Source organism: Pelodiscus sinensis, chromosome 23 (genome assembly GCF_052426305.1).
Source record: "Pelodiscus sinensis isolate ZL-2025 chromosome 23, ASM5242630v1, whole genome shotgun sequence".
NCBI classification, from domain to species: domain Eukaryota; kingdom Metazoa; phylum Chordata; order Testudines; family Trionychidae; genus Pelodiscus; species Pelodiscus sinensis.
This window is the reverse complement of record NC_143074.1, coordinates 27,334,575-27,346,603: the sequence shown is the minus strand read 5'-3', so window position 1 is coordinate 27,346,603 and position 12,029 is coordinate 27,334,575. Positions and strand designations below refer to the sequence as shown.

Genomic DNA, 12,029 nt, shown 5'->3' with positions numbered 1-12,029 from the left:
CTGGAATATAAGGGAGAAACTGATTGAAAAAGATATTTTCATGGCCTTACCTGAGGCCTGTTGCTTTTGCATGCATCATCCAAATGCTTGTGCCACAGTATTGCATGAAACCTTGACCCAGTCTGAAACTTGTAAACATTGCCTACAAAATTAAAAATATCAGCATCCCTTAGGTTTTGCCAGATACTTGCCTTTGCTACATTGTAAGCTTTTAGTGTAAAAGTCAAGAGCAAGAGTGTAATGTAAATAGGAAAATTAATTTGAGCCTCAAATATGCAAACTGCTCTTATCACACACAGCAGGCCCCAGCAGGGAGAATATGTTATGGGGAATAAGTGTCCAGCACCCCGCTAAGCAGAGGGTGGAAGATAATGTGTATATTTAATAGACCCAAGTGGAGCAGATGGGAGTCAAATTAAACTGTCATGGGCCAAAGACAGGAAAGTCAAACTGGACATACATTCCGACCTCTTTCATTTTAGACTTTGCTTCATTCCCACTAATGTATATATATTCTACCACTGCATCATTTTCACAGATGCACTATTGTTTGCAAATTCAGCTTTTCCAGTCTCCCTTTGTCAGTCTCTTTGATTCCTCAGAACAGCCTTGCTCTGAATTTTCTCTTGAAGTCAGACTTCATTCATTTACTCTACAGCAGTGATCTCCAACCTTTTTACACCCAAGATCACTTTTTAAGTCTCAGAACCGGCGAAGATCTACTGCCCCGCCCCTTCCTTGAAGCCCCACCTACATTACATGAGGAAATCTAATGTAAATGTAGTGTGCAGGTGCGCAGTTCAGAGAGGGCTCAAGAGCTACTCTTAGAGCCCCTGAGATCTACCGGTAGATCGCGATCTACTGGTTGGTGACCACGGCTCTACAGGAATGAGAAGCAGCATGTGCAGCTTATGTGCATCACTGCCTCTCACTGACGTAACGAAACCTGAAACGTCAGGGGCACTTCCAGAGACTGCGCAGAGACCCTCATGTCGCACACTTATGTAACGGTCTCTCTGAATATCTGACATATCCTTGAGTGACAATGGTTTGAAAATCTAAGTAACTGGATTTATAAATACTTTGATGTGCGGAGAAGCCTCATAAATCAGCACTTATAGTGATAATGACTATCTAGGGATTACAGAGGTCACATATGAAGTACACAGTGACCTTGAAAAAGCCATTTGGGACAAAAAGAAAAGGTAGACCACATCCACACAATAAAAGCAACACAGCAGGTGTTGAGCTGGCCTAAGCCAGCTGATGGAGCCTCTGGCTGCAGAACTAAAACTTGCTACACAGATGTTCAGACATGGGCTGGAGTCTGGGTTCTGGGACCCAACATCTACACAGCAATAAATCAGCCCCACAGTCTGAGTCCCACAAGCCTGAGTCAGATGACATGGGCCCGGGAGCGACCTGAGGGCTGTCAATGGACTGACGTCATCGGCGGGCGCCCCGGGCATCCACGTGATGTCATCATTGGGCGCCCCGGGTAGTGGCGCCCTAGGCAGCGGCGGACGAGTCCACCTATAGCCACAGGCCATCCCTGCATGGGCCAGGTGCATTGTAGACAGAGCTTTAGAGAACAGGGAATGCAAGTGACCTCACACTAATCTCCAGAGTTCCTGCAAAACTCATTAAAAATGCCCCCCCCCCCCCGATTCATTTGGCAAGAGGCATGGAGGTCCCCACAAACATGGGTTTTATGCAGATCCATGCATCTCCCAATGTCTCCTATTTTGAAAATCTGGTTCCTTAACTTTCTCAGCATGTGATGTTTACATTATTTGCAACTTAACATATTAAATTCAATTACCCCATTAGGGATGGTGAAAGGTTAACCGGTTCTGATTAACCAGTGGGGGCTGAAGTAGCTCCCTGCTGGCCATGGGTAGGGGACTGGCTTCACCACCGCAGAAAAGGGTGCTCCAGCCGAGCAAGAGCAGCCCCTAATGCCCTGCAGGCCGGGATTACTCTGGCCAGACTGGAGCAGCTCCTGCCTGAGGCAGGGAGGCCACTGCTGCTGGGACATCGGGGGCTGCTCCATTGGGCTGGAGGGCCCTCCCATCTGCCCCTCCTTTAACTGGTTAATTGATTAAATATTATGTTTAATCAATTAACCAGTTAAATGGGATTTTATATCCCTAACCCCATTTCCTAAGTATAATGTAGCATCTACCTTTATCAGGGTTATTTAGCTGAAAAATATCAGGATGTTCGGGATCATCGGGTAGCGCCACCATCCAGCCCACGACGGAGACTTTTTTACCAGCGGTGGATTTATACTAGAAGAGGCAGACAATTTACAATTAGCTGCAGTATCACTACACATTGGATTGACTTCTAACCATGAAAACAGAGCAGACTGATGGGCTAGCTGAGAGTGACCACATTCACTTTTGAATGAGCTTAGCCAGCACTGCTCATTAGTATGATAGGTCTAATACACTTTGCTTACATGTTTCCTTTCTGTGCCTCTTAATGACTTTGCTCCAAAGTAGAGAAGAGTTGACCCCGAAAGTGTAACCCAGTATCTAGTCCATGAGGAGAGCTGAATAAGAAAAAATAAAATTGGGGCAAATATCAGTATTTAATTTCAGATACTCTTAAAACAAATAAACAACTAAGAATTGGAAGTATCTGTTTCAAGTGAGGCAGCTAATAGGAGGAGGGAGCTGGTGTAAATCAGTATAGCTACCTAGGCTCTGGCTGCTGTATGAGCCTGACAGATACATCAGAGAAAAGCCACATTATTAATGTCTCCTCTAGAAAAGTAATAAGAGAGGTAGCTGTGTTAGTCTGATCTTGCAAAAACAAAAGGAAAAGCTATGTAGCACTTTAAAGACTAACAAGATCATTTAATAGGTGATGAGCGTTCGTGGGCCAGACCCACTTCCTCAGATCATATTCTGGAAGAGAATTGGCTTGATCATTATACCAAAGCAATACAATGAAAAAAGTGAACACATTATTAAACCGACAAATCAGATTTAGTTCAGAAGGTGGGGTGAGGGAGAGAGGGAATAGCTATTTATGAGTCAATGAATGGCTAATCAGAGGTGATAAGTAGGGAGCTATCTTTGTAATAGTTAAGGTAATTAGCATCTTTGCTAAGGCCCATTCGCAAAATGTCAAATTTAAGCATGAAAGAAAGTTCTAAAGTTTCCTTCTGTAATCTGGTGATAAAGTCTCTTTGAAGTAAGATGCATGTAGTAAGGTAATTAAGATTATGTCCAGGTAGGTTGAAATGAAAAGCAACTGGTTTTTCCTTGAGAATTTCCATCAATCTCAGCTTAGACCATTCAACTGAGAGATCCATTTCCTGGACACCACAGTATAAATCACTAATGGTGATTTGTCGGTTTAATAATGTGTTCACTTGTTTCATTGTATTGCTTTGGTATATATGGTCATGCCAATTCTCTTCCAGAATATGATCTGAGGAAGTGGGTCTGGCCCACAAAAGCTCATCACCTATTAAACTATCTTGTTAGTCTTAAAGTGGTATATTGGTTTTTCCTTTTGCATTTCCTCTAGAAAACTCATGGCTTTTCATTTCAATGCAAAGCATTTTACTGACCTCTGCTGGGCAGATCTCATACCTTCCTCTTAAAATCTGATGAGAAGATTTTTCAGAATTTTTGACTAATCAAACAGCCAGAAAAAATGTTTCAGATTGAAAGAAATGTTCTGGTTTGATTTTAGGCATCTTTATCTGCTTTTTCAGTGAAAACAAAGAAAATGAAGTCCTAGATGTACAAGGAGACGCAGGCATCATTCACAAAACTGCGGAAAAGTTGTGGTCTTACTCCTTTTCTCCTCTTGAAGCTGTTCCACTTGAACAACTAATTAAATATTAACTGATATAAAAACTTGAACCTGGGAGCATGTCCCCCCCCCCCCACCAGATGGGTGCCTTAATCACTAGGCTAATGAGTCACTCTCACTTTCTGGTCTAATGAATACTTGTTTATACAAAACAGAACAGCATCAACAAATGAGACTGATATCAGAGTCCACCTCAGAATAGCTAATAGGTTGGTCCCACTCTGGTCTCCCATGTCTGAGGTGAGTTCCCTGATCATTGGGCGACGAGTACAAGGGAGGCACCATCCACTGTGTCTCTTTCTGCTTCATCACTCTTTTCTGAATCTAGATGAAAAAAATCAACTCATCTTCTTGTGGGAGTGCTGAAATAAATCATTGTGACTTTTCAATTTTTTCTTATTAAAATGTGTTGACACTGACACAAATTCACAAATATTTTGGTTGGTCTGAATCTACATTTTTTGTAATATTAAGTTTCAGCTAAATAATTTTGCACAGCTTTAGTTACAAGATTATTTCCACAGTTCTTCAAACCTCTTAAGACTGAAGCATGAAGCTTCAAATAAGTTGTAAGGTAAACCCTGGGATTTCCACTGCATCACTTTTTCCAGTACCACAGAGGGCCTGACACTGAGACCAGGGGAATCCTTTCCCTTCACCCCCTCACCTAGTTGTGACACAGAGAGAGACCAGAAGTCTGAAGTGCAGGCAATATGATGTTTACTGGGGTTTGTTCCAAACAGGAATATCTACAGCTGTACACACTAGCAGACTATGTTTCCCCATTTCCATTTCCAGCTCTAATGTGGCAGAGTCTTTACACCGTGTCCCTTCTCCTCCTGCGTGCCCTTCTCCGCCCTGACACCACAGATCCTTTACCCTGTACACCCTTCTCAACCCTGAAACCACTCCCATTGGCTTCCCTTACTCCTCGCAGAAGCAGGAATACCAGCTGCTGACAAGGGCACCCTTTGAAGGTGTGTCTACACAGCAGAGCTTAACTTGAAATAAGCTACACAAATTGAGCTACGTCAATTGAGTAGCTTATTTTGAAATTGAAATTGGGAGCGTCTATATGTGATGTAGTCGGGGTATAGTCCACTCGCTAGTCGCTATGCTTGGGATGCGGGCTGAGGATGACCCCTACTGGCCTCTGTCGGTAAGCACTGCCCAGCGGGGGCCTCATGTCATGTAGCTCATGGCCCAACCGGTTCTCACCTGAGAGGGAAGAAGTTTGAACAAAGGAAGGGGGTAGTTTGGGGAAGAGTCAATCTTGGCTGGGAAAACATGGAGAGAAGAGACTAAGCTGAGTACTGGGAGTTCAGGGGCCTGTGGACCCCACCCCCAAGAGGTCGGAGGCTACCTGGCCCCTCACTTGAATGTCCACATAGAACCCGGGCTGTGCTGCACCTCGCAGAAGCAACTAGCTGGCGGAATCTCATCTTGCTCTAGACGGGATGCAGGGTCGGAGGGTACTCTATTTTGAAACAGAGCACTCTTCTTCTGACTTCCCTTACTCCTTGTACAATGAGAGTTACAGAAGTCGGAGTAAGAAGTCCTCCAACTTGACAGTATTTTGACATTATTTTGAAATAACTCTCTGCTGTGTAGATGCAGACTAAGCTGTTTTGAAATATCTAGTTATTTTGAAATAATGTTGCTGTATAGACATACCCTGAGTTCAATTTAGCAGGTCTTTACTAGACCCGCTAAATCGTAATCTAGAAGATCGATCGTGGCAGCATCAATCTTCCCTGGAGTGAAGACAGCCTCCCAAACTCATCTGGCCAGGCAGAAGCAACACAGTGTCTCTGTCCTTAGTATGCACATATTAGTATAAGCTAAGAGAGTATCCAAAAGTCAAACCTGAAATTCGCTCTCAGGCTGACAAACAAGCCCCTACACTAACACTTGTGAATCTCTGGCATAATGCTTGTGCAGAGAGCTACTCCACTGCAGTACGACTTGAGCATCCCAAAGAGGTTGCAACATGACACAAAACCCTCCTACACCTGTGAGGCGGATCTGAATGTGGGACAAAAGAGCCCACAGAAATGGATGCGAAAAAGCTTTTACAGAGGCTGATCCTACATAGAGTTCCTCTTCTCCTCCGACCTCTGTGGTGTCCCTTACAAATACATGTGTAAAGAGCAGACTCTGTGAGAGAAGGAAACAGTTTGAATCTTATGTTTTAATAGAAAGTGATTTTGTAGCAGAACATTGTTCTGGTTCCTAGAACAGGATTCACTGCCCCTCCCTGTCTGGCACTGTACTGATGTCTGAAGCTAACAATCCAAACAACGTATGCATCTGATCAAGCGGTTTTTACCCACAGAAGCTTATGTCCAAATAAATCTATGAGTCTTTAAGGTGCCACAGCACTCCTCATTGTTAATATAAACAATAACAGCCAGTATCAAATTAGGATCACAGAAAAGGTCCAACTTACTGTAGGTTTCCTGCCTTCCTTTAGTAAGGTTTTCCTTCTTAAAGGCCCTTCCATGGTAATTACTCCTGCTGAACTCCCTACTGTGCAGCTGCAGGCCCCTGTTGGGCTGAAGAAACACAATGAAATTCAGGTGAGCAAACAGGAACAAGTAAGGCTCTTAGTAACATTTATTCTTTACAGAGATTTTCCCTGCATCAATTGCTATGCCATATATTAGAAAAAAATCTAATAGGTTAATAAGAAATCTAATAAGAACGTAAGAACGGCCATAGTGGGTCAGATCAAAGTCTGTTTAGCCCAGTGTCCTGTCTTCCAACAGTGGCCAATACCAGATGCCTCAAAGGGAGTGAACAGAACAGATAATCATCCAGGCTACGTCTACACTGGCCCCTTTTCCGGAAGGGGCATGTAAATTTCACCAGTTGTCGTAGGGAAATCCGCGGGGGATTTAAATATCCCCCGGCGGCATTTAAATAAAAATGTCCGCCGCTTTTTTCCGGCTTTTAAAAAAGCCGGAAAAGAGCGTCTACACTGGCCCACTGGCCCCGATCCTCCAGAAAAAGTGCCCTTTTGAAGTAGGAATAAGACCCTCCGGAAAAGGACACTGTTTCCGGAGGATCGGGGCCAGTGTAGACGCTCTTTTCCGGCTTTTTTAAAAGCCGGAAAAAAGCGGCGAACATTTTTATTTAAATGCCGCGGGGGATATTTAAATCCCCCGCGGATTTCCCTACGACGACTGGTGAAATTTACATGCCCCTTCCGGAAAAGGGGCCAGTGTAGACGTAGCCCAAGTGATCCACCCTCTGTTGTTCCTAGCTTCTGACAAACAGAGGCAAGGGACACCGTCCTTGCCCATCCTGGCTAATAGCCATTGATGGACCTATCCTCCATGAATTTATCCAGCTCTTTTTCGAATCGTGTTAAAGACCTGGCCTTCACAACATCCTCTGGTGAGGAGTCCCACAGGTTGAACTGTGTGTTGTGTGAAGATATACTTTATTGTAAACCAGCTACCTATTAATTTCATTTGATGACCCCTAGTTTTTGTGTTATGGGAGCAAATAAATAAGTTTTCCTTATTTACTTTCTCAATACCAGTTATGGTTTTATAGACCTCTATCATATCCCCCCTTAGTCTCCTCTTTTTTTAATCTGAAACGTCCCACTCTCTCCTTATATGATGACACCCATTCCATACCCCTAATAATTTTTCTTGCCCTTTTGTGAACTTTTTCCAATGCCAAGATATCTCTTTTTGAGATAAGGCGACCATATCTGCATGCAATATTCAAGATGTGGGTGTACCATAAATTTATGTAGAGGCAAAAAGACATTCTGTGTCTTATTCTTTATCTCTTTTTAAAGGATTCCTAGAATTCTGTTTGTTTTTTTTTGATTGCTGCTGCACATTGAGTGGATGTGTTCGGAGAACTATCCACAATGACTCAAAGATCTCTGTAGAGTGGTAACAGCTAATTTAGTCCCTATCATTTTATAAGTAAAGTTGGGATTATGTTTTCCAAAGTACATTACTTTGCATTTATCAACATTACTTTTCATCTACCATTTTGTTGTCCAGTCACACAGTGTTGCGAGATCCTATTGTAGCTCTTCATAGTCTGCCTGGGACATAACTAACTTGAGTAATTTTGTATCATCTTCAAATTTTGCCACCTCACTGTTTATCCCTTTCTCCAGATCATTTATAAATAAGAGGGGTCCCAGAATAGACCTTTGGGGGACGCCATTAATTACTTCTCTCCACTCTGAAAACTTATAATTTATTCCTACTCTCTGTTTCCTATCTTTTAACCAGTTAACAAACCTTCGAGGACCTTCCCTCTTATCCCATGACAGCTTACTTTGCTTAAGAGCCTTTGGTGAGGGACCATGTTAAAGGCTTTCTGGAAATCTAATTACACTATAATGGATCCCCCTTGTCCACATGCTTGTTGACCCCCCCCCCCCCCGAGAATTCTGAAGAAGCTGGTTTTGCCCATGAAAGTTCATGATACTATATATATTTTGTTAGTCTCTAAGGTGCCACAAGACTACTCGTTTTTAAAGTTACAGACCAACATGGTTGCTCCTCTGAAACTTTCTAATAGATTGGTGAGGCATGATTTCCCTTTACAGACACCATGTTCACTTTTCCTTAGCAAATAAATGTTCATCTATGTGCCTGACAATTCTGTTACTATAGTTTCATACAATCTGCCCGGTACTGAGGTTAAATTCTTTGTGACAGAAAGTGAAGGATAAATTATCCAATTGAAACTATTGGTGTTTGGATGCCCAAAAAGCTGAGTGTGCTGCAGGAGTCCTTCATGGAATGGAGATCTTCATTTAGTGTGTGCTTCAAAGACTGCGTCCACATCAAATGGACGATCCTTAACAGTGTTCTGAATCTCCTATGGAAATGAGGAAGAAAAAAACCAGGAAGCACGGAACATCACTCGAGCAGTGCAATGGCCCTGTCAGCGATGTCAGCAACATCCAGAACAGCCTGGAGTGCTGTGCAGGAGATCAATTGTCCCTCTGAGACCAGTAGCTTGATTTGTTGTCTTTTATCTTCAGAAATGTCATCATTAAAAGTGTTTATTTTTGCATTGTTTCTGTGGTCATACTTCACTAATAGCGCCACATAATTAACCACTCTGAACTGTAGACTGAGGAGGAATATGCCTCGCACCTAGTAGTGTTCATCTTTTGTTGCCTTTGATAGGGCAGCCTTGAACTGTTGTTGTTAGTTCTTCCTGTTGGCTGCCTCTACCACTAATGAGTTGGGTGCCGGGTATGTGAAGAGAAACTCAGTATCCTTACTGGAAACAAAATATTCTCTTGCCGGTGGGAGCTATGGAGGGCAAATAAGTTGTGCAGGTTGCATGATGGCTGCATTAATTGGCAGTTGTATTCTGGAGGTGGTAATGGCTTATAGTATGTCTATGAAGTCTTGCTAGTCTCATTGACTTCCTCTAGCATAATTTTGAGCTCATCAGCCACTCTTTTAAGCCAGTCTTGAAAAAAGTGCAATTTCATCTGTAGATGTAAGTGTGGATGGCAACTTGACTTCCTGGAGTGAGGGAGATGCCTGGGGTGATCAGAAGTGCAATGTCCGTTGTGCTGGTTCAGCTATGCATTCCTCCTCCCCATCATGGTATGCTCCCTCCCCCCAGTATGACCAGTAGCTGGGGAATGGCCTGGGTGATCTCATCCAAGGGGGAGCATATCATGGTGTGCATTCTCTAGCCTATGTGGGTTACCCGTATGGGTCCCCATATACCAGTGGTCTAATCAGTGAGGAATAATGTCTCTTTCCTTGATGTCCTTCTCCTCCCACTGGAGAGATGGAAAGGGGCTGTGGGGGATTGAAATTAAGGTGTTGGTGAACCTGGTGAGAAGTCAGTATCCAGGAGAGGAGATCCCAGGAAGGGGTCAGATCAGCCTGGCTAAGGAACTGCTGTGAACGGTGTCAAACTGTGATGAATGGTATGTTGCAGGCTAAGCCTGCGGTACCATATTTTAGAGAGATGTTGATGGCACCGTGGCAGCTGAATGCTGGGTTGGTGCCAGATTATTATGTGCTGCATGCTTCTGTGTCACCACGCGGGAGGGCAACGTGGACAGCACTAGCCACTGAAGAGGTGCAACAGTGTCAAGTCATTGCTACTGCCATGGGTTGAGTCAGTGGCACTGTGGTCACACTTGGCACAAAGTCAAAGGAGATGGGCTGCTGGTGCACTCTGTGAGGTGAGCAGCCAACAGCCCTTTGCCTGGACACTGTTCAAAACTGCTGACTCATAGTTGTTGCCAGAGGTGCCTGTCAAATCAAGTGCTGAGCTGCGGAGTGGCCTCCACTGAGGAAACTGACTGCAGCTTTAGTTTTATTGTGGTATGTCTGCTAGGTGAAGAGTAGGAAGCTCTTCTTTTTTTGGCAGGCTTCCTGTCTTCCTGATAGAGGATGGTATCCCAGCTCAGATGCTTGTCCGAGGGAGTCTGGAAGAAGCAGGAGCTTCAGGTGCAATTCTTTGTCTTCAAAGTCTGATGTACCTCCACAAACCTTGAGCTTGTTACAATGCACACTTTTTGGGGGTACATCAGACTCTCCTAAACAATGGAAATCATTGTGAGTGACAGTCCAAAACAGGGACAGCCTCTCTGGAAGAGAAACAACACTTAAATCCTGGAGAACCAGGCATGTTCAGTGCACAGAGTAAAATGGGGTTTTTTTTCGTCCAGGAATGGTAGAGAAGGAACTGAGGAGTCTGGGCTGTGCACGCGCTATTCAAGCAATGACCGCTTGTGAAGCAGGCAGGCCACATGTGTGTCCCAGACAGGTACTGCTGTCAAAATCTCCAGTCAAAGGTGCAGGGATGCACCTTGAACTAGAGTAGAGCACCCACAGGGATCCTTCCTCAGATCCCAGCCTCAGTCTCTTTGTCAGCTGATCCCAGTTTCTGCCTCCTTCACATCAGTCCCAGACTCACCAGATTCGTTGTCCCAATCTATTCCTTTCCATGCCTCCAGTCCAGCTTTTGTCCCCTCTGTACTCAAAGCACTACTCAATGAATGCCCACTGCAACTGACAACACAAGGTGGCAGGCAATGAAGAATTAAGTGGAGTGAATTTAAAAATGACCCTTAAATGTTGTGGATTGCTCCTCGAGGTTAGGCAATAGCATCAACCACTGGAAACATGTTTGATGCTGGGGAAGAGGTTAGTGCTTTTACTCCCTCAGTTTGAAAATCAGAGCAAATATGGAGGCCAACACATGACCCTCTGGAAGCAGACTTGCCCTGCCCTTCTTCACTCCCCTTAACTGCCCTGAATGTCCCTGGGCCACTTCCCTGACACTAGCACATTCTTGGCACTCTGTAACAAGACCCTCAGGAGACATCAGGCAGGAGGCTTCTTCCAGTGCCCCCTACTCTGCCCAGCATTGCTCTACACAGCACATTTATTTTGGGATACAGAGGTGAAGCAATGGAAGGAAAAAAGAGACACAGAGAGTTAGTTTGTTCACCTCATGACGTTTTTGGAGAGAAGATACATTTGGTTTATTTAAGAAAAACATTCTCAAATGAGAATTTATCACATCATGCTTAGAGAAACAGACCCACAACCTAACTGTACCTGTAGACACAGCTTCGACTTCTGGGAGAATTCCGAATTGGTACCCGCCAGTTAGGCCCCAGCGTGGCATACAGTCGACCCCTGTTTGTAAATTTAAACATCAGTTCTTTTCTAATACCATAAATGTTATGGTGAACACTCATTGAAACAAAACATAGGGATAAAGTGAGAGAAACATATGACATTAATCTCAGTAAGATTACAAGGCATCTGTATTTACTCAGAAATGGAAAAGTTTTTATTACAAACATGTAAAAATAAAATCAAGTATTTCCCACATTGGTAAGAAGTGCAAAATGTTTTTATGGAATCTTTGTGAATGAATAAACATAGGGAAAGGTCCAGGTTGGGGGCTGAACACTGCACACAAAGCTAGCATTTGCTGGCAAAGAATAATTCACAATCTATGGGTTAGTGAGGCTGTTTTCCATTGCTCAGAGCATGATATTTCCTTTTATTTGGTCTCATTCTCCACTTCTGTCTCTAACGAAGAACGTTTATTCTGGAGTTTTCCTTTTGGGGGTAAGTATTTAGGAATTTGGAGTTACCCATAAATGCTGTATCTTTATATAATGTGTTGATGATAGGTACAATACCAGAGCAGGGACATTT

General features: G+C 43.7%; 1 protein-coding gene across 9 annotated transcripts in view; it reads right to left on the bottom strand.

The window, feature by feature from the left end:
* Positions 1–12,029, bottom strand: part of RALGPS1 (Ral GEF with PH domain and SH3 binding motif 1) — a 412,834-nt gene that overhangs the window by 5,196 nt on the left and 395,609 nt on the right. For all 9 annotated transcript variants that reach the window (XM_075905764.2, XM_075905763.2, XM_075905761.2 and 6 more), the window contains 5 exons: positions 11,418–11,498; positions 6,284–6,389; positions 2,465–2,557; positions 2,186–2,291; positions 51–142 (listed from right to left, as the gene is read on the bottom strand). In XM_075905764.2, coding sequence (XP_075761879.1) covers positions 51–142; positions 2,186–2,291; positions 2,465–2,557; positions 6,284–6,389; positions 11,418–11,498 — 478 coding nt within the window. The remainder of the gene's footprint in view (positions 1–50; positions 143–2,185; positions 2,292–2,464; positions 2,558–6,283; positions 6,390–11,417; positions 11,499–12,029) is intronic.